Source organism: Temnothorax longispinosus, chromosome 3, assembly GCF_030848805.1.
Source record: "Temnothorax longispinosus isolate EJ_2023e chromosome 3, Tlon_JGU_v1, whole genome shotgun sequence".
Classification (NCBI taxonomy): Eukaryota; Metazoa; Arthropoda; class Insecta; order Hymenoptera; family Formicidae; genus Temnothorax; species Temnothorax longispinosus.
In genome coordinates this window covers 15,985,599-16,005,243 of record NC_092360.1, presented here as the reverse complement: position 1 = coordinate 16,005,243, position 19,645 = coordinate 15,985,599, and the positions used below count along the sequence as shown (strand labels likewise).

The following is a 19,645-nucleotide window of genomic DNA, read 5'->3' as shown; positions in this document are numbered from 1 at the left end:
TAAGTACCTATAATTGTAATTTTTATCTAATTACTTGTAATTTGTACGTATTATAAAATTTTGCTGCATATTAATGTTGCGGATATCTGAAACTTTGTTTTGCATCACTGCCACTGTTCTGTTTCTGGAGTTATTAATATATTAGATACTTATTTCAAATTATGTAAATATAAAAAACTTAGGTATAAATATGGTAATATTTGCATTATTTAATTATTTTGCATATTCAGTCGGAGTTAAATTTTAGACAGTTAAGTATAAAAAAATTTAATAATTATTTTATTTACATGATAAGAATTTTTGAACTAACAGTAATACGTTTATTTTATCCGATTATGCTCATCTATTTCGATTTAGAGTAGATATTAATTGAATTAATTTTGTCGCGGATAATTTATTGTTAGTTGGCATGGTATCGACTGTCAGTATATGCACACGGTGGCGATTTTCTTCACGACCAGAATTAATCAACGTGCCGGTAAATCGAGACGTTGTATTGATCGCGATAAACGCATGCGCCTTTATTAATCCGATCGTATACTGGAGGGGTAATGCAACGTTACGTGCCAATGGGCCCCGAGGTAGCTGCAAAGCTCGCGATGGTGCAAGTCCATAGTAGTATGTCAAAAGCAGTGTTGCACGTGTTTGTACGAACATTCGGCGAGGGTGACAGTGATCGTTTTTGATCCCGAGCTTCATACCTGCACGGTATTTAACTCAAAAAATATATCCAAATTTGATTTATTAATTCACAGTATGTTCCAACAGATACATTGACTTATTTTACTCCCCCCCCCCTCCCCCGGTTATATTGTTTCTTATAATAATTTTTTTAAAGGGGATCTATGAGTTTGTGGAATCTGCCATTAGGACACTGTTTACTTTAATCGATAAAACGCAATTTATAGAATGATAGAGTGTGGTTTGTTTTAACAGCTGTGCTCGTGTCACTTGCAAATTGCCCATTACTGTCTTTTAACATTTTTCACTTAATGTTATCTTATTTTTAATTTTTTGCGCGAAACATTTATAAAAATTTAGGACTGTAATAATTCATTCATTATATGTTGAGTTTAGTTATTTAATAATATCTTATATTACTTTTGGTAATCATTTTTTTTCTCGAATGTGTGCATGTATTCAAAACTTTTGGTCTGTATATGTTTCTCGATTTTATTGTACAAGAATAGTTAATGTGATAATAAGATATCATATGTTTTAAATTTTAACTAACGCTTACGCAACTGTTTTATCATTTTTTTTTTATTTTATGTATTGTAAATTATTTGGAGTATTTTTAACTAATATCATAAATTCTTAAATCAAAGACTTTACAAAATATTAAAAGCTTTACATATAATAAATTAAGAAATGTTTTTGTTTCGTTAATATACTTGATATGCTTGCAAATGCAGAAATGTGCAAATGTACAAATCACCTATATACTAAACTGTGTTTCGATAACAGAGTCGATAACGTGTTACACGTTGAAAATCTATTTAATAAAAAACATTTGTGTTTTTAATGTTTCCCAATTTAAAAAATTTTTTTTCTACTCAATTGCTATAAACATTGTAATAATATTTTATAAGTGAAAATAATGGTTGTTTGGCATTATAATTATTTGACAATTATAAATATTCAAGCATTTGTCAATTTAATGTGTAGATGATTAGCGTCTGTAATCTAGCAACAGTTGTTAATTACTAACACTGTAATAACCTTACAAAGAAATATATGTTAAAAGTTCTTTTTTATAACAAATTACACACAGATTTATTTTCACACTTGTATATAGTTATGGAGTAATGCAAACATACAGATTAATATGCAGAATATTGAAACACATTTTTTAAGAGCCGAAAGAATTAAGCAATTACCATGAAATTGCATTTAAAATATTTCAAAGTAATGCAAATTCTAGCTTACGTTTTAACAAATGCGATCACGCAGCACTGATACGCAAATTTACTATTGCAACATTTATTACGAATGTTTCTTGTTTGACATTTTTGCGACGTTAGTTTTGCATGCGGAATATATTATATCATATTTTGCGTTAATAATGTGTCACTCGTCAGAAACAAAACCGTCGTCGTCTGTTCTGTTCGAATGCAGTTCTGTTAGATCACGCTACTTCGACTCGACGCATTTGTCGAGACATTCTCCTGTGACAAATTGTATTTTGCCGCACTTGTATCTATATACTATATAATATTCGTAATTTCAATTTGTCGCTGCAACAATACGCCACGTTCACGAATAAACCAAAGAATATTTTGTTCTCTCTTCCTCCCTCTTTTTTCTCTTGTAATTGTAATATTTAAGAACGTCCGTATGTCAGTATGTCCCGCATAGCGCGGAACTGCATAATATAGATAACGCTGCATTGCAGTTGTGGTTCCACTGTGAAATACAATCGTTCACGTGCTGTCCGATATCGTCCACTCCCGCATGATCCGCTTGTCTAATATAATAAATTTCTTATTGATACTTGTTTGCCATCTGTTGTTTGTGCATGCCGGTCATTGCTCCTTATAATATTTTCCTTTTATCACACATACAAACTTTATGTTACTAATATAAAGTTTTATATCTCTCAGTACGTGTTGATATGCTTCTAGTTTTATTCTAATATAATCAGAGAAATATCTTTTATGTATCATCGTCAATAGTGGCCGGACCTTACTAGTAAGCGCAATATTATTTATTTTATTATTAAAATTAAAAATAAGTAAGAATGATTTAAATTAATAAAGTATTTATGATGTTTTAGTTCCACTCTGTAAATATAAGTAACTTTGCTTTTATTTTCTATTATTTATTTTATTATTTACTACTGAATATATCTTTCCTTAAAAAGAATTGATGCTCTGAAGAAAATGTTTAATTTACATTAATCATTTTTTGTTAAAATTGATGAATTTTTTTATTATTGATTTATGCTCTTCTCTCAAGTTTGATTACGTTTGACTATAAACTATATTTCAAATGTTGAGATATATCTTTGACATATAATATCCAGTAGATATTACGTGCTTTCGGTTTCACATCACCCACATTAAACGGAAATTCTTGCGGCGTCGAACTTGCCGTAAACATGTGGACGCAATCGATGATCTATCTTTTAGACATTGTGAAAAGAGTTATATTTACGGTTTTATCAACAAAATCCCGTGATTCTTCATTATTCCTTATCACAATTATTTTTGTTAAATGTATTTTATTACTTTTTTTATTTTATCTTAAATGTCGACCAATTGAGAATTTTTGTAACGTAATGTTTTAACTGCAGTAATAAATATATAAAAGATATTCATATATAATTGAGATTCAAAAAAACGCTGATTAATAAAAGTAAACACATGTATTTTTTTATAAATTTGAAAAAAAAATTTCTTGAAAGTTTAATGCATTTTCGTAGGTTACATATTGCAAAACTTACCTACCTTATATAATTTTTTTATTGTAAAAAAAAAAGAAATAGATTTCAGAATTTCTTGATGAAATTAGAACTGATTGCAACTTTCCAATTCTGGTATTATATACTTCGATAATTAAATTTTAACATAATTAAATTAATAATAAGATAATAATAATAAGATAATGAAATTTTTGTGCTCTTTTAAAGCACATTGAAGATCAATAATTTAGTTATTTATTTATTAAAATCTTAATTATATTAATACACGTTACAATTAATATATAAATTAAATTGTTATTAAGTAAAATTATATATTTTTAAACGCATTATGTACATTGCTTTGAGTAATTATATATTGTTATATAATGATGAATTATGTTATAATATGAAAGTAAAATTCTTATAAATGCAAGCGTTGGAATAGAGTGAATTACCAAAAATTCGTGTGCAGTGGTCAATGATAGCTTGCCGTAAAGGATATCCGTGTTGATTTTATATCTTTTGCGGTCACCACAACGTATGGTAAGCCAATTATAAAAGTTTGTTCAGTCTAATGTATTCAGTCAATAACAGACGACCGTTCTGATCACGGTTGTATATATATACGATTTTTGCGACTTTATTTTTGTTAGTTCAACTTATTTTATCATTCCTTTTTCCATGGACAGTTGAAGATAGATGTTATTTTATGCAAGAAATAGAATAGAAATTATTGTGTGTTTGTAAAGTATTATGATAAATCTATATATTCGCTTTACTCCAGAAGTTCTCAGAATAAATAAATCGTTTTAAAGTCTCTTTGTCAGTAATAAAGTGGAGCACGATATAAATGGAATGCCCTTTCCTAATAGTGTCATGTTGCGCGTTCGACTTTTTGGTGTAAAGCATGAATGCAAAAGGTCGTATATGCGACATAGCGTAATATGATATTGGATGAACGGGCGCCAAACACATTTAGATTTATTGTGATTACGTCGCTGAAAGCTTAATCAATAAGCTTACATATTATTACTAATGTAGTATTATTATAAAACACGCAATAATAGATAATTTTTCATGGAAATTTACAATTAATAGGCGTCTATGATTTTGCCGATAAATAAATAATAATATTTTAACTTTTTTACAGTAACAGAGTTAGTATAACAAAGAAAAATTATTCTTAAAGTAATATTAGTGATAATTATGTACAGAGCAAATAACTAATAACGTGAAAATTTTTCATATGGCAGTAGACTTCACATATCATTAATTAGTTATTTGTGATAATAAATTGTACGCACAATGCAAATTACTATTTATTTTTTACATATGTAATTTATTCTCACTTTTTCGAGAACTCTAAATATTTTCTATTTTTTTTTTATTATGGTTAAAATAATACGATTTCAAACAACTTCGGTGGCTTCGAAATTTTTATATCACTTCCAGTCGACGTATCTTTCTTTCAACTCTCTTTACTACGATTCACCGTCATCGTTTTACGCATAGCGTACACGTGTGCATAGATGAGTAGGTGGTCGCAGTGGCCTATATACATCGGAAATGAAGCTTACGTCTCTTATCTAAGATTACTTTCAGCCTTATTCGTTTCGCAAAGACTATATTGAGCCTACAGCCGACGAGGTAAATCGCGCGAGTTTCGCAAATTGCTTTGCTGAAACGGCGGAATGCGTAATCGGAATCCGGTGCAAACTACTTCAGCGAATTAGAAACCCTTGCATGATCGGCATTCAAACGAAGTTGTATCGAATAAGATCCGAATTTGCTAGAATTTCTCCTTATTGTCATAACCCATAAGATAAATTAATTATTAAATTTTATTGCTAACTTTGTGGTTAGAAAATAACGTGATTCAATTTAAAATTTTGAAAAAGTCTACAATAGCAGTATATTGTACAACTCGTGGGAAGAGTGGTCGAGCCCAAATGAGTGTTATGGTCGCACGAGCGAAGCGAGTGCGACCATAACACTCATTTGGGCTCGACCACTCTTCCCACGAGTTGTTCATACTATTTTTCCTAACAAGAGCGTGAAACAGGCCGCTTTTCGCGCTTGTTTTACAATTTCATTTCTCCACTAGTTGAGAAATGGCTCCATGTTTCAACGCTTACGTCATCATCGCGAAATGGATCGTTTTGCTCACTCAAAAACAGGCGCGAAAAGCGACCCATTTCACGCTCGCGTTAGGAAAAAGTATTTTTTTATTTTTACTGTTTTATTTTTATTACTTTTTGTTTTTAAATTTGTAAAATGTTTTTCTATTTTACTTACCTATTTATGATTTCAGAGATGCAAAGACTGCTTTTTTGGATATATAAATTAAAATTTGTAAAAATATAATTTTTATTCATCAAAACAATTATTACATTATGTTTTCTGCTTTTGCACTTTTGTAAGAGCAAGAGTTTCTGTTTATATTTTGCACGTAAACTTTCGAAAAAGCAAAAACTGAATCTTTAAAAGCTATGTATATTAATATATGGGATTTGGCTACATATTAATTAATTCTATGTTGTTGTCTCGAACTTAATCCATTTGCGTCACAAAACACTCGCTGCTTTAATTAAAATTGCAAACATATGATAAGTATTTGTATTTCCAAATACGCATAGCACATATTAATCTTTGCCATCTGTTGTACGTAACATTTTAATTTTTTAATTTTACTTTTTTTACATTTATATCTCTCGCATGCTATTATGAATTCAGATATTAATTGATTATTACAAATAACTTGTTGTCTAGATATACAAGAGTTCTTTGTGCCAGTAGCAGTCTTGAAGATATGGGCTTTCACGGGTTAATTGCGATTCAATGCATGCAATGCATGTTCCAGGAGATGGTAGACGTTACAACTGCCTTGCCATCCAATGGAGGAGTGTCGTTAATTGGACGCACCAGAGGTGCTCTTAGGTCTGTGCGATCCGCTCTAGGAGGAAGCGGAGAGTACCTTCAGGGCCTAGGGAATAGAATAGGATCCGTTCTTAGCAGCAGCTTAGAGGAAAGCGAACTAACTACAACCCCTTCTTCGCTGTCATTGTCACCACAAGCACCACCACAGGTTATCAAGCCAGAGGAGCAATTAGGACGACGGAAACTCAGGCTCCCGAGGTAAGTAAGCGTTTTATTATCCCAAATGCCTTATAATAATTAGGTCATATATGTTGAGAGCATAGGTATATATCACAATATTGAAACTGTAAACATGATAGTGTGATTCAACAATTAAGGTAGGAAAGTCACCTATTATGAGATAGGCTCCTAATATGCGACAGCGAGGTTTCTGCTAAACTAATAGACCCTATCTGTTAGTTTCACCATGAACTTATTGCCCTTGGGGTAAAACCTATTTAGTGGAAAATTCATTGTTTGATCGTGCGTGTAGTCGTTGCAGAGAAAGAAATTCTGAAATTGGATGTTGTCAAGTGCCATGAATATGAGTCTTTAAACCTTGTTTATTATATAATTAATAAATATTTGGCAATAAGTTCTGCATGCAGTGATAGAGTAAGGTCGTATTAATAGGAAAATACGGGATATGTTGAGTTGCTCAATTGTAGAGATTAGATTTGGTGATTGTGAAACCGCAAGGCGTGGTGCTCGTAACATGAGATACTCATGGTACTTCTGGGTTGCTGGAGTATGAAAGTTATTGTATAGTAATAAAAAAAGAGAAAATACTATATTAACGTTAAGGGAAGGTTTATACGAATTTATAAGACTGTGCTGACCTTGATTTGAGAGGGAAGGGTGGAGGGGGAAGATTAGGTACAATATTGAGTATAAGTGGGTTTACGATTGTTGCAAATATGCTTCTGCATCACATGTGTATTTGAGAAACATTAAATAAAGGTTTTTAATAGTAATACTGATTTATTTTGCACTTTATTAGCGATTTCCCGGGGTCTCTCATATTAGGAGCACACTTTTGCGATTTTGTCGAAAGCTCATTTTTTACATTTTTCTAATTTTCAGCAAAATTAATATTTAAATTAAATTTTACATTTCAACATCTTAAAGCTTATTAAATTCCCTTCAAAATTACCTACTATATTTTTCAATTCTGCCCATAGACTTCCGGCAATCACACAAAATAGATATGGTATCTCATAATCGGGTACTTTCCTCTATTTTTATTGTCTAAACTAACATTTCTTTAATTGCGATTGAAACGAAGTTCCATATTATTAAAATACACGCAAATAATTATTATCTATATATTTCTTTAAATTTATTATTATAAATAAATATATTTCCCGTTTTATAAATAACATATTTAGAAAAATTATCCAAAACATAAAAATGTTAAAGATTATCATATTTTTTTAGATTTATTACAGTTTTTTTATATTTGCCATTGTGTTGTAGCTTTATAATTTTATTTTTTATACAATTTGCCATATAAATATTTGCTAGCCAGTACATAGTATATGTATATAAAACCGTATAGGTACTACAATTTTCTTACAATGTAAATTCTAATTGTATGCGCAACTATTAGCAAGCTATTAACGTGTCGTATGCACTACAGCATGAATTTACCCTTGCCAGTTAAGGATAATATTGTGATGTTTGCTATATTCATGAATATTCACTCTGCGACACGCAATTTCATTCGTAGGTTTGGCGCTGGATTATCCTATGAAGATTACGAGGCAATGGCGCGGCATAAATTGGAACGACAGGGAAGCGCCAATCTTTCTAGAACGCGAAAGTACCCGCCTGGGATGACCTACGAGGAGATAGCATCCTCCAGATCAGTCTCGAGCAAGAAACAGGAGAGTCGAGCTGAGCAGGACGATATCAGTCCCGACAGCCAGGAAAGTATAGAGCCCATTCAGGAGCAGGACATCAAAGCGACCGGACCTGATCCTTATGAGAAATTGAATTACAAAGCAGGTGATTAGCTCTCGTCTCCAATTATATTATCCGCGGCAGACGTCGAACGCTCCTCGTCTTTGACGACGATCGCTACATATATCTCTCTCACTCGCGGTTGTCGCGATCATGCGCAGTTATCGAGACTCGGATGAAAATAATATGCTGTATTCTTCTTTCTTTTCACGAAGCAAGAGCGCCGACCCGCTATCAGACGGTTGTTTTCCGTTTAGGTAAATGTAACAGTCAGTCAGTGTGGACTGCCCCTGTGATCTCACCCGCGTGTCCTCTCAGTGTACTACACGTAGGGATGCTTCAGCTTAAAATATCGATACTTTTACATGTTTACCAATAAACTAAACCATTAGGATACGTGAAGTACCAATTGATATTTTATTTGACACTCTATTAAAATGCAATGGTATTCTATATATTTGTATATAAGTTTTTGATATATTGAGGAAAAAATAAGAACAACGCAAATAATTATTATATTTTATAAAAATATATAAATTAGTTTTTAGAAAATTTTATTCCATAAAAGATTATTATGTCTCTAATAGCGATAAAATATTAACGATGTTATGTTCAGCTGCGATTTAATATATTTTTTCCAAATATTGATATGCACAGCTAATGAAATTAATTATCAACATTTAAAATATATATCCGAACAAAGTCTCGATATTTAGAAGCTATTGACATCTTATGCTCGAGTTTCTGACCCTTCTTCCTCAGCTAGATGTGATTAGCGAATACTAGTGCAATCGATATGTTCGCGTAACCCGGTGTTCGAATATCCGTGGGTCGATTGCGATGAGACTTCATGTGGTTTGACCTGAAAGTATTGATTTTCGTAATTAAACGTTTTATGGTGCTTCAAGCTATTTAAATGGATCAGAATCTAATTTGCTTTTTAGTCTCTTTTGCGTTATATTTAAGTTATACAATGTATAAATAAAAAATAGAAGACTTTTTTAATCCTTTTTAATTAATACAGATTGTTTTGATTTAAATATAATTTTAATGTGTATATTATATACACTCTTTTAAATTTTATTCCGGGTTTACTTACCTATATTATTCCGGATTTCTATCTAATATCATTTTTTTACGAATAAATAATAAACACGGCGAGAATAAATAAATGCATCTTAAATTTATACATTTTAATAACGACGAGGATATTAAAAAAAGAGAGGTAAATTATTTGTATTATACATATGTATATAACACATCATAAAATTTTAATATCAGAAAGAGAACTATGATTAGCAATTGTTGCATCTTTATATTTCTTTAAAATTAGAACTGCACAAAATTTAATTATATGTATAAAATTTAATTGTATTAAATTATGAAATTTAAATTAAAAGTCACACATGGTTTTTTAAATATATTTTTTAAAATAAATTTAAAATAAATTTTGGAAAAGATACGATTAAACACTTTGTTTTGTTATTTCAATGTAATCACTTTTTTTTAGACGTGTTATATATAAAATACAATTCGACACTTGTATATTCGAACACGTCGTCATACTTGTAGTTTCTTACCAGACATTGCATCCTTTTGGTAAAAATGTTGTTACCTGTGTATATGTGTACATACTTTCACACGAACTGCCTATTACACTCCGATTGCATTCATACTATTCATAGTTTGAATGAAGAACCGTTCTACGTGGGTGGGAAAAATTCCATTGCGTGCAGTACCTAACAGTCTCGCGATAAACAATCACACTTATCGTCTACTGGATGCTCAGTTATTTCCGCAACATTGAGCGATACATTGCAAGGATATGTAGACAGTTAAGTAATATCGCGGATGTAAATATGTAACTATTGATATCATATATAACACTGACCACTTGCAAGTGTGCGTCGCTATACTGTGGATCATTTTACTTTGAAACATTTTGTGACACAAGTCAACAAGTGACTGCGGTAATTTTACGTCTCGTTGATGGGATATGAATAGTAACTCTAGGCAAGTAATCCTTAGCATAAAATATTTATTTGCATAAAATTCATATTATAATAGTGCATTAAAATTAAAGATTATTGATTATATTTATATATTTTTTAAAATAAATCTGAAAAAAATATTGCTTTAATTAAAATATAATTTAGTGTATATCATAAGACACGCTTTTTAATTTTATTTCGGGTTTATCGATTTATATGTTTCTTTTATTTACATATTTTATTGCGGAAATTCTTAATATTAATTCAGAACTAATGCAACCGGAATATAATTATGCAATAGTAACGGACACTTTAGTTGCATAGTTTAGTTAACTGTTATCTCTTTTTCATTTATTTTTGTCCGACAAATCATTAGATTAGATTCGATTGCAAGTTTAGGTGTCGCCCGTGACGCACCATTGCTTGATACATTAATTACAATCATGTTAACGATTACACTCAGATATATGTATATTTGGCACAAGGTATTTTTTCTATTTTAGACATGCCGTGTAGTAGTGATTCTACGAGCGATCAAGATGGATACGGACCTAGTACTAGTTTAGATTCCAACATGGATGGTCGCAGAATATGGCAAAGATCAGGTATCGATTATAATTTTTGTATATGTATTCACTTTTATTGAGAAACAATTTTAAACTGTTTACCAATTGAAGTCTTTGTCTAAATAAGAATGTGCATATAACAATACTATAAATAAAAGTACTGCAACATGTTTAATAACATTGTTGCTCAGGATCATCGGGTTCCGTTCAGTCTTGGGCTTCAAGCTTATCGGCTGATAGTCAATCGGAGGAAGCTGCCGCGGACTTCATGAAAGCTTTTGTACCTTTACTATTCGACGCGCCTAATACTATCGATCAAGAGCAAAAGGCTAATTTTGGGCAGATGGTTTTGGTACTTATCAAATGTTATAAAAAAATTTTAATTGCAACATTATAGTTACTTTTTATAACAAATAAAAATATTAAACAAATTGCAAAATAGATGTAACTCTTCTATGAATAATTAGTAAAAGAATATATTTATTTTGACACTTGATTTAATGTAATAATAAATTTGCAGACAGAATCGGGAAGAATATGGTTCTCCAGGGTGGTGAACGCAAGAAGAGCACGTGCGTGTGTCACAGAAGCTTCATTTTATTCTTTGGCGCAGCATTTTGCAGTCGCGCTATTCGAATGCCACGAAGCGGACGATTTTGCGCCCGCTAAAAGCCTCATGAATATGTGCTTCACTTTCTATCACGAAGGTAACAAGAAGCTATTCAAAGTAAAAATCCTGAAAAACATTAAATTAATTATTAAATGTTGAGATGATAATTTTAGAATAATACAAAAATATTGCAAAAAGAAGAATTATATTAAACATTGATGACTAATATAACACGTATTATAATAATCTTTTATAATACCATTATGTTATTAATTAAATATTTAAGAGACACAATAATAATATAATCTTCAAGCTAAATTATAATAAACACTAAGACATATGCATGATTACTATTAAACTGTTAAAAAATTATGTACCTTTTAATTCGTAAATCTTGCTCATTTTTACTGCTTACCTACTATTTATATTAATGCGCTGAGTACTTATGGTTAAGATTGTACATTATGTGATTTTAGTGGAAGTTCCTGGATTAGAGCCCTATCGTGAATATCTGTACACGCATTTACGCGTACAACCAATATGGACGTCCATGAGATTTTGGACGGCTGCTTTTTTTGACGCAGTACAATGTGAGCGAGCGTCAAGACCGGTACCACCTCGACCGAAATCCTTAGATCAGGAAAGTCTCGCTGCCGAAGATAGAAAGTTTCAAGCAAACATTGTCTTCGGACAGTTAGGGTAAATACTCCATAATTAATACTTCCATAATCAATTAAATGAAATCTATAATTAATCATTTATTAATTTTTTTTTATTTTAACGATAACAATTTTTAATGATTTCTTTTAGGACTTTTACTTGTAACATGCATGCTTTCGGCCTGTCACGAGCTTTATGCACAGAGTTTCTCCGGAAACAATGTATTATTGCTAATTTAACTAAAGGTGATTATATATATCCATATTTAATTAATATTGACGTAATTATAATTTTTTAATTAGAAAACTCTAACAATAAGTTTAAAATGCTGGAAATATTTATATTTCGATTTTTTAGAACAAGAGAAAATGCTGCGAGATAACATAGATCGAATGTTCGATGAGACCGAGCCATGGCGGTAGTTTAGTCTGAGAGAAGAAATAGAACCGATTTTTTGAAAATTTAAAGAAACTTTAAAGAAACGTTTTGCAATGTTTTGTCTTGAAAATATTTCCGACAAAATCAAATTGTCTTCGAGCGCCGAGAAAGCGGAGAAGTCAATTATGAAAACAATCTTGTTAATACCGTTGATGTAAATCGATATTTGTCAAATTTTTCGCGGTATTCGACGCTGGACACGTCAATTCCTAATGCAAACACTGCACAGATTTTGCGCCTTAAATTGTGAAAAGTATTTTGTATTTTACGTTTCTAATATAAAAAAAAATTTACAAAACTGCGTTAAGGAATTAATCTTATAACGCTGACAGAAATGAAAAGTTAAAATTTGAAAATTGGGATTTAGAATATAACTTTAAGTTTTAAAATAAAATATTAAAAATTACATAGCGATGAGATAGAGGGTTAAGAATATAATAAAAATGACAATAAAGCGAAAATGGAACTGTATTATTGACAGTTTGATTGAAAAAGTGATTTATGTTGGGTGTAATTTTGAAAAAATGAAGGAAGAAATATTCTTAATAGTAAAAAGCACGTAATTCAATACATAGGTAATTTTTTATACATACACGCCAAAATTTATTTTATTAAATTCTCAAATAAAATTTTACACAAATGTTTTGTTAAGAAAGTCTACTGTCACATTTTAAGCGAAAAATCTATAATCTTTTTTCTATATTACTTTATGTCATTACAAAATGTAATAAACAGCTTTGATGCGTTAAAAACTAGTTTTAACATAAGATTAAAGTTTGTAGCATTGTTTATAATTAAATTTACTGTTTTTATTACTCTGAAATTAATAACAACAAAAATACGAATTATAAGAAGGCATTACTTTATATTGCATCTTTCCTGGTATGCGTAATTTTGCACTAGTTTAGCAATTTCTGAAAATTATGATGCATTTTGTAAATGAGGCTTATAAACATATATAAATAACAAGTTTAATCTTTATTATTAGGCAGAAGTGTTTAGCAGAAGTTTTTTTCTAATAGCAAATATCAACAAATATAATCGTGCAATTTGTGCATTTCGACGGCTTAATTGTTATCACACACATCATGCAATGTAAATAATTTTTAGAGAAAAGCTTGTACCTAAACACATATCATCAAATGCAAATTAATACGCTTTATTTTATTTTATATCTACTACCTGCGATATATCTGCAAAAGAATGATAAACTCAGAAAATGCTGAAGATAAATAAAGATAAATAAATTTCATTACCGCATTTCAGAATCTTTGAATATAATAATTTAATAATCCCTTCTATTATATGCATATACAGATATATGTATATTAAAGTAAAAATCCGGAAATTAAAAAAAAGCAGTATAAAAAAGCAATTGTATATAGTGCAAAAATAAAGAGGATAGATTACACATATCTATTATTTTACCAAATAATGAATTTATTAAAATATATTATTTTAAAATCTATAAAATGTAATATTATATAGAAGAATGATTGTATAAAATTAATTGATTTATTTATGTCTTACACTTTATGTTTGAGATCGCGGTAACGGGCATCTCGAGAACCGCTCTCAGGTGATTGTCAGCGCATGCACGCTTGCGATAATTAATATGCGCTTAAAATCTTGCCTTAAATTCGCAGTAATAATGTTCAGTATAGCATGGATCTTTCGGTATTTGCAGTCTGGAAAATTCTCTAACATTGTTATGAATAATAAGGTCAAGCTTGTTCGACGGTCTGAACGACTTGTTTGTGCTTACACAAAGGAAAGATCCATGCTATAAACAAAGCAGTCGAAAAACAAGTAACGATCTTCTCGGGTCGTCACTTGAAATGGTAACGTATGCACGGTGACGTAGGCCGCCGGTGGCCAATCACCTCCCCGAAATTATCGACAATTAGCCTGGAGGGAGGCTCGTCTCCGAGACGATAAAAGACCGCCGCTGCGCCGCGGAACTGTCTGTCCGCTTTTTCGGCTGTTCGCTCGCTTATCACCAAGTAGTTTTTCGGTACAACCAATTAGTTTTTCGCACTCGCTTGCTTGCACCGCTTTGCCGTATAACGTCTGTGCACTTTCACGGCTCTGCTTTCTTTGCTGAAAAGAAAGAACTGTACATATATTCTGTAAATATACTCTTTAATTTTCTGTTACTTGCTGTGTCGTCATTTGTGGTCGTCTTCTACCTCGCGCTATCTCGCGCTATCGCGTGCTCTCGGACACTTTATAATAATTTTAAAATTATGCTATATACGTCTGCAAAATTTATATTTATTTTCATCAATTATTTTAAAATTATTGATTGCATTAATGCGCTGATACACAATGTGGACAAAAATTTTTTTAATTATATGACAAATTTTTGTTATTTATTATTTTCCAAAAATATCTTCGACGATTTTCGTAAATTTTATTTAACCTCTTTGGACATCTTAGAACTTTTTTCCTTTGTACTCTTTATGCCGTTCAAAGTGTATGGTTTTAAAAAGGAAGTTTTTAACGGTCTCTTAGGAAGAGAGGATTTCTCTCTATTGTTGTCAACTTTTCTAGGACTTGTACAGGATTAATTTTGAAAGCTTATATCTGGATATGGATTCCATCGATCTTGAGAAGATAATAGATTACTTCGTTTCCAATCTAAAGATTTTCGAAGTTCTTCTCGAACCTTCATATACTTATTAGATAATAAGAAAGATTTATTGTCTTCTCTTGGTAATGACTGTTTATTGTTTATAAGGGACTCAGTGGATACTTCACTAAACGGTTCAGATTTCTCCGAAAGCTTCTCCAGAATTCTGTCATCTGGAATCATTTTGGGGGAAAAGCTATTTGTGGCATTGCTTTTGATAGGTTTTAGTTGTTTCAACTCATCGATATTCTGAATTTCGTTTCTAATATCTAAAATGTCCCTTGTCCTGCTTGATTGTTGTACGCAGTTGAAATCATAATCAAATATGCTTCGCGGACTTTGAATGTTCTTCAAACTTGATTCGATTATGTCAGCCAGGTCGAAATTGTTATTTCCACTATAAAAAGATTCTCGGACGACGCCTTATCAGTATTAAATATTTTAGACTGGATCGCAATTACTTTTTTTTTAGGTTTGCTCTTTACTTTTGATTGAGTCTTGCTATGCAAATTTTGTGTTAAAACTGGGGACGATTCGATATTTCCTACAATATTTTTGGAAATAGACGTTTTAGAAGCAGTTTGTGTTTTAGATTTTAATTTACTTTCTTGTCTTGATGTCGTTGATTTTATAGTGATATTGTTAATTATATTCGAGTATTTTTCGTCCAATTTTATCGTCCGATTTATTTGTTTGTTAGGTATTCTTTTACGTTTAGAAACATTATCAGTTTCTTGTTTTGTGATTGTTTTTGACATAATTACATCTTTTTTTATATTCTTTTCATTCATGTTGCATGTGAAGCTAGTATTTTTTATATCATTTTTTTGCAAAAGCGACTTCTCGTTCTTTGTAGATGTGCGAAATCGAGTATCAGACATTGTTTTGGAAAATGGGATTGTTACGAGATCTGTAATCGAAGATTCTGAGCGTTTTTTCGTTTCGTTTGAGACAGATTTTGATGCATCAATGATAGGTCTCATTAATAATTTGTTAATTTTTTTATTATTTTTAATTGATGACGGAATTTGAAGATTCTTAAAAATATATATTTACTATATATTTTTATCAAATACAAATTTTTTGTTAATTATTTCCGTTTACTATTTCGTACCCTTTGATCTTTGATTGATGCCTGCATTTGTTTGTCTCTATACAATTGCTTCCAACCACAGACTACAATTATTTCCCTCTCTTCTAAGCTAATATTGGCTTTTTTGTCTCTGGTATAAAATATTTGCCAAATTAAATCAGTATTGAATACCTGGTAAAAATACAATCTATTAGACAAATAATAGGATTAATATAAGCAATAAGTATATTCCTATTTCTCTACTTTTTCTTATATTTTATTTATTTTATTTAATAATTAATTTTCTTTTAATAAAAACTGAACTAAAGACAGCACAATTTTTTTCTTTTTATTATCTATATCATAAAAGTAAAAAAATAATGCACAAGAACAATATTTTGTATGTTGATAGCATATATGTTTCTTGCTATCTTAAAAAAAAGACAAAGAAGCAGAGTAGAAAATTAAATTACCATTAATCTTAATAATTCTTTTACCTCATAGGCGACATGTGATAATGACGATAATTTAATTATGTCTGTAAATTCTTGATATCTTGATATTTTTTCGATGAAAAATATTGGTAAAGTTAAAAGAGTATTTTTATTTCCTTCAGCAATGTTGTATACATGTTTTAATAAATATTTACCTGCGATAAATTGGAAATTGCAACTTAGCGAAATTATTAAGAGAATAAAAATAACCTTATCTCTTTGATGAAGTATCCCATAATATAATTAATACATAAAAATATTTTTATTTTTTTCATTGCATGTAACTACAATTATACATATATGAACTTATCGGACACACTTGTCATTTATTGTGTGTTTCTAATTAAATATATAAAACCTGCAGAATTTGTTATAGATAGAATTAAGCATTCTTTTTGAATAAATGCCTCACCAAATCCACGACGTATTTCGTTCTGCAAAGATTTTTCTTGACTGAATTCTATAAGCTTGGCGCGATATACGATCGGTGCTTTATAAGGTCCGTGAGAAATTCTTCATAAGAATAGAATTATCTAAGAAATATGAAAAGGTTAACAAAAAAGCAGATGACGTTAATTTTATCAGTACCTCGTCTTGAAAAACCTTCAGACCGTAATAGTCTCTGCTGGGCGAAGGTGCAACTGAATACTTCACCAAGTATTCAATATTGTTGCTGCTCGACGGGATCACGTCGAGGAAGTTTGATCTGAACACCGCAATTAGTGTTGGCTCCTTAATGCAGAATGACGTGATTGACGTGCATATCAAATCGAAACGTATAGGGTGTTGCATTTTGGATATTTGGTCTAATAGTTAAATATTTTTATTAGCAATTTTTATATTTAAATATGTAAATTATGAAAAAAACATTTTAATTAAAAACCAATTTGAGTTAAATAACGAAAACATAATTTGATAACTGTAATGTAGATAGATAATTATTGTTGTGATAATTATGTGATATTTATTAATTGTCATTAAGGGGATCCTGGAGCGACGGCAATTATCGATATTTATAGGTGCCCGATTTTCTTCAAATTTTCTTTACAGATTTGAAATCCCATTAACAAGTTTAAAGTATGTACAGAAATGATGGGTGGAATGGTAAATTGAAGACTAAAAACTTAAAAAAATTGAAAAAATTATATTTGATACTTTTGGTGTTGCAGCTTTTGTATTTAGAGCTGTCACTTCATGAAAACTTTCATTTAATATACGAATTATATAGCTTACGTGTACATGCAAATCGAAAATACCTCACTAATCGGACTAGATCAAAGAACAACGTTGAATCATTGAAACTAAGATTAAAAGCCTAATAAGAAAGATTTTCACATCGACAGATTTTATGCATGTACAGAAGGCGTCATTAATGCCTTATCCTAGCTGTGTTCTTGGGATTTCTATAGTGCACGTTACATGTACTATGCTTCAGGTGGAAGGTATTAATGATCCCTACTATACACACACGCAGTGTACATACATAGCGTTGCAATCTGACAAGGATAATATCGTATGATATCTCGTTAGATAAGGACAGATATAGGCCGGTAACATAGAAAACGGTCAAAATTGTCAACATTTTTAGTTCCGCTTAGATGAGGGCGCTTTTCGTCGGAGTTCGGCCGTCACTCCACAAGATCCCCTCTTATTTCTTAATTCACGATTATATTACAATATATAAACACAAGTTAAAGAATACTGTAATTAAAATTTATTTGGTATACCTACTATCTTATGATATACTTTGACTTACAATTAGACCGTAGATGTATTTTGAGAACCGCATCATTACCGATCTTTTGGGAAAGCGATTGGATTGATTTTCTGGAAACAGTGGATACCGGTGCCAAAATTTGTCTAATTTTTCGGGAATGGTGTCGATGGGTTTAATTTTTCAATAATGGACCGATTTTCCTGAAACCGGTGCCCAATTTTTTTCAATTTTTTAGATTAGACCGCAAAATACTCCTTCACAAATAAATCGATTTTCTTGAAAACGGGCCCAAAATTTATCTAATTTTTCGGGGATGGCAACGATTGGTTTCATTTCTCACAAAAATGTTTCTTTGGGGTCCATTTATCTAATTTGTCGGGTATGGCAACGAATAGTTTTATTTTTCACAAAAATGTTTTTTTGGGAAACCGGTTCCAAAATTTTTTTAATGTCTGTCTGTCTGACCGCGAACTACTCATTTATTAATGGACCAATTTTCTGGAAATCGGTGCCAAAATTTGTCTAATTTTTCGGGAATGGTGTCGATAAAGAATAAATTAATAAAAAAATAAAAATTAAAATTAAAGAAAATAAAAAAGGAGCCCTTATACAAAATTGTCTAAAAAAGGTCCCTTTTTCAAAAATACTTTTTTGGGGGGTAAATATTGCTATTCAGAGAAAAAACATCGTCTATTGTCTAATAAATTAGCCCGTAGAGGGTTTTGGGAAGGGGTCGAAGCGAGGGGAAAAGATCTGCTGGGAAAGAATGCTTATTAGCATCAGTTGCGTTTAGAATTTGATGATCAATTTAATTTGTGATATTATTATTCTATCACAGTTTTCAAATTAGAACAACTAAATTTGGTATACTATCTCATGATACTTAGACCGTAGAGGGTTTTGGAAAGGGGTCTGAGCCCAGGGACAAGAGGCCCCATACAAAATTGTCTAAAAAAAGTCCCTTTTTTTCAAAAAAAAATTTTTTGGGGGTAAATATTACTATTCGGGGAAAAGAAGGAAGAGCTTTTGAGCCCGCGCGAAACGCGGGCGAAAAAGCTATAATAAATAAGTTTAAAGATATTTTGACAATCTTACTTTTTCAGGAACACAAAATCTGAATTTAAAAAAATTGAAAGCCAAGCATCGTTCAGGATTTTTTTTAACAGAAAAGAACACAAACAAAA

General features: G+C 30.9%; 1 protein-coding gene across 3 annotated transcripts; it reads left to right on the top strand.

Annotated features, from left to right (window-relative positions):
• Positions 1-551: 551 nt before the first annotated feature.
• LOC139810551 (uncharacterized protein KIAA0513-like) lies at positions 552-13,806 on the top strand. 3 transcript variants are annotated; one of them, XM_071774201.1, is made up of 10 exons: positions 552-708; positions 6,264-6,538; positions 8,049-8,326; positions 8,497-8,538; positions 10,776-10,877; positions 11,030-11,190; positions 11,359-11,545; positions 11,925-12,147; positions 12,259-12,353; positions 12,466-13,806. In XM_071774201.1, exons 2-10 carry the CDS (start codon positions 6,267-6,269, stop codon positions 12,528-12,530), a joined length of 1,425 nt encoding a protein of 474 aa, XP_071630302.1. In that variant the 5' UTR covers positions 552-708; positions 6,264-6,266; the 3' UTR covers positions 12,531-13,806. The 3 variants fall into 3 exon arrangements, with proteins under 3 accessions (XP_071630302.1, XP_071630304.1, XP_071630303.1); XM_071774202.1 differs by having other exon boundaries at positions 560-708; positions 6,267-6,538; XM_071774203.1 differs by lacking the exon at positions 8,497-8,538.
• The last annotated feature ends 5,839 nt before the right edge of the window (positions 13,807-19,645 follow it).

Coding starts and splice junctions, on each gene's coding strand:
- LOC139810551 (XM_071774201.1), top strand. CDS start 6,267: ATGGTAGACGTTACAACTGCCTTGCCATCCAATGGAGGAGTGTCGTTA. Junction 8,539..10,775: donor GACGGTTGTTTTCCGTTTAG/GTAAATGTAACA, acceptor TTTCTATTTTAG/ACATGCCGTGTAGTAGTGAT. Junction 11,191..11,358: donor ATTTTGGGCAGATGGTTTTG/GTACTTATCAAA, acceptor ATAAATTTGCAG/ACAGAATCGGGAAGAATATG.